Raw genomic sequence first — 556 nt, 5'->3', positions numbered from 1 at the left:
GGAAAGGAAAAAAAAAAAAAAAAAGTCACGAGTGCGCAGGCGCAGCAGAGGCCACGGGCGTGACCCGGTCTCCTCCTCTGTACGCTTGCGCGCTGCTTTCTCCGCCCACCGCTGTTAGCGGAACGGTGAGTGTGGGTTTCCAGACAGCGCCTCTTGCCGGAGCGCTCGGGAATTCACGCATGCGCCTCACACTGAGAGGATTCGCACGTTGCCAGCAGCTAGCTCTAGGCGGCGTCATCCCTCCGGTCGGGACGAAGCACGCACGCGCGGAAGTTCGCACGCGGGAAGGGCGGGTGTGCACCGCGAGCATGCGCCCTGCTGAGCGAGACGGCGGCTCGGCGGGGTCATCCGAGCGCAGGCGCAGTGCGGTGTTTGTCTGCGGGACTGACGGGCGGCCGGGCGGTGCGCGGCGGCGGCGGGGAAGATGGCGGCGTCCTCCCTGGAGCAGAAGCTGTCCCGCCTGGAAGCAAAGCTGAAGCAGGAGAACCGCGAGGCCCGGCGGAGGATCGACCTCAACCTGGATATCAGCCCCCAGCGGCCCAGGCCCAGAAAGCAC

At 66.5% G+C, this 556-nt stretch overlaps 1 protein-coding gene across 1 annotated transcript in view; it reads left to right on the top strand.

Annotated features, from left to right (window-relative positions):
• The first annotated feature begins 354 nt into the window (after positions 1 to 354).
• Positions 355 to 556, top strand: part of MAP2K7 (mitogen-activated protein kinase kinase 7) — an 8,003-nt gene continuing 7,801 nt past the window's right edge. Inside the window, exon 1 of the mRNA XM_024746009.1 lies at positions 355 to 548. Within this exon, the coding sequence (XP_024601777.1) occupies positions 425 to 548 (124 nt within the window). The 5' untranslated portion in view covers positions 355 to 424. The remainder of the gene's footprint in view (positions 549 to 556) is intronic.

The sequence above is a fragment of the Neophocaena asiaeorientalis genome, unplaced genomic scaffold (assembly GCF_003031525.2).
Source record: "Neophocaena asiaeorientalis asiaeorientalis breed wild unplaced genomic scaffold, Neophocaena_asiaeorientalis_V1.1 scaffold357, whole genome shotgun sequence".
In the NCBI taxonomy this organism is placed as follows: Eukaryota; Metazoa; Chordata; class Mammalia; order Artiodactyla; family Phocoenidae; genus Neophocaena; species Neophocaena asiaeorientalis.
This window is presented reverse-complemented; position numbering and strand designations above follow the sequence as displayed.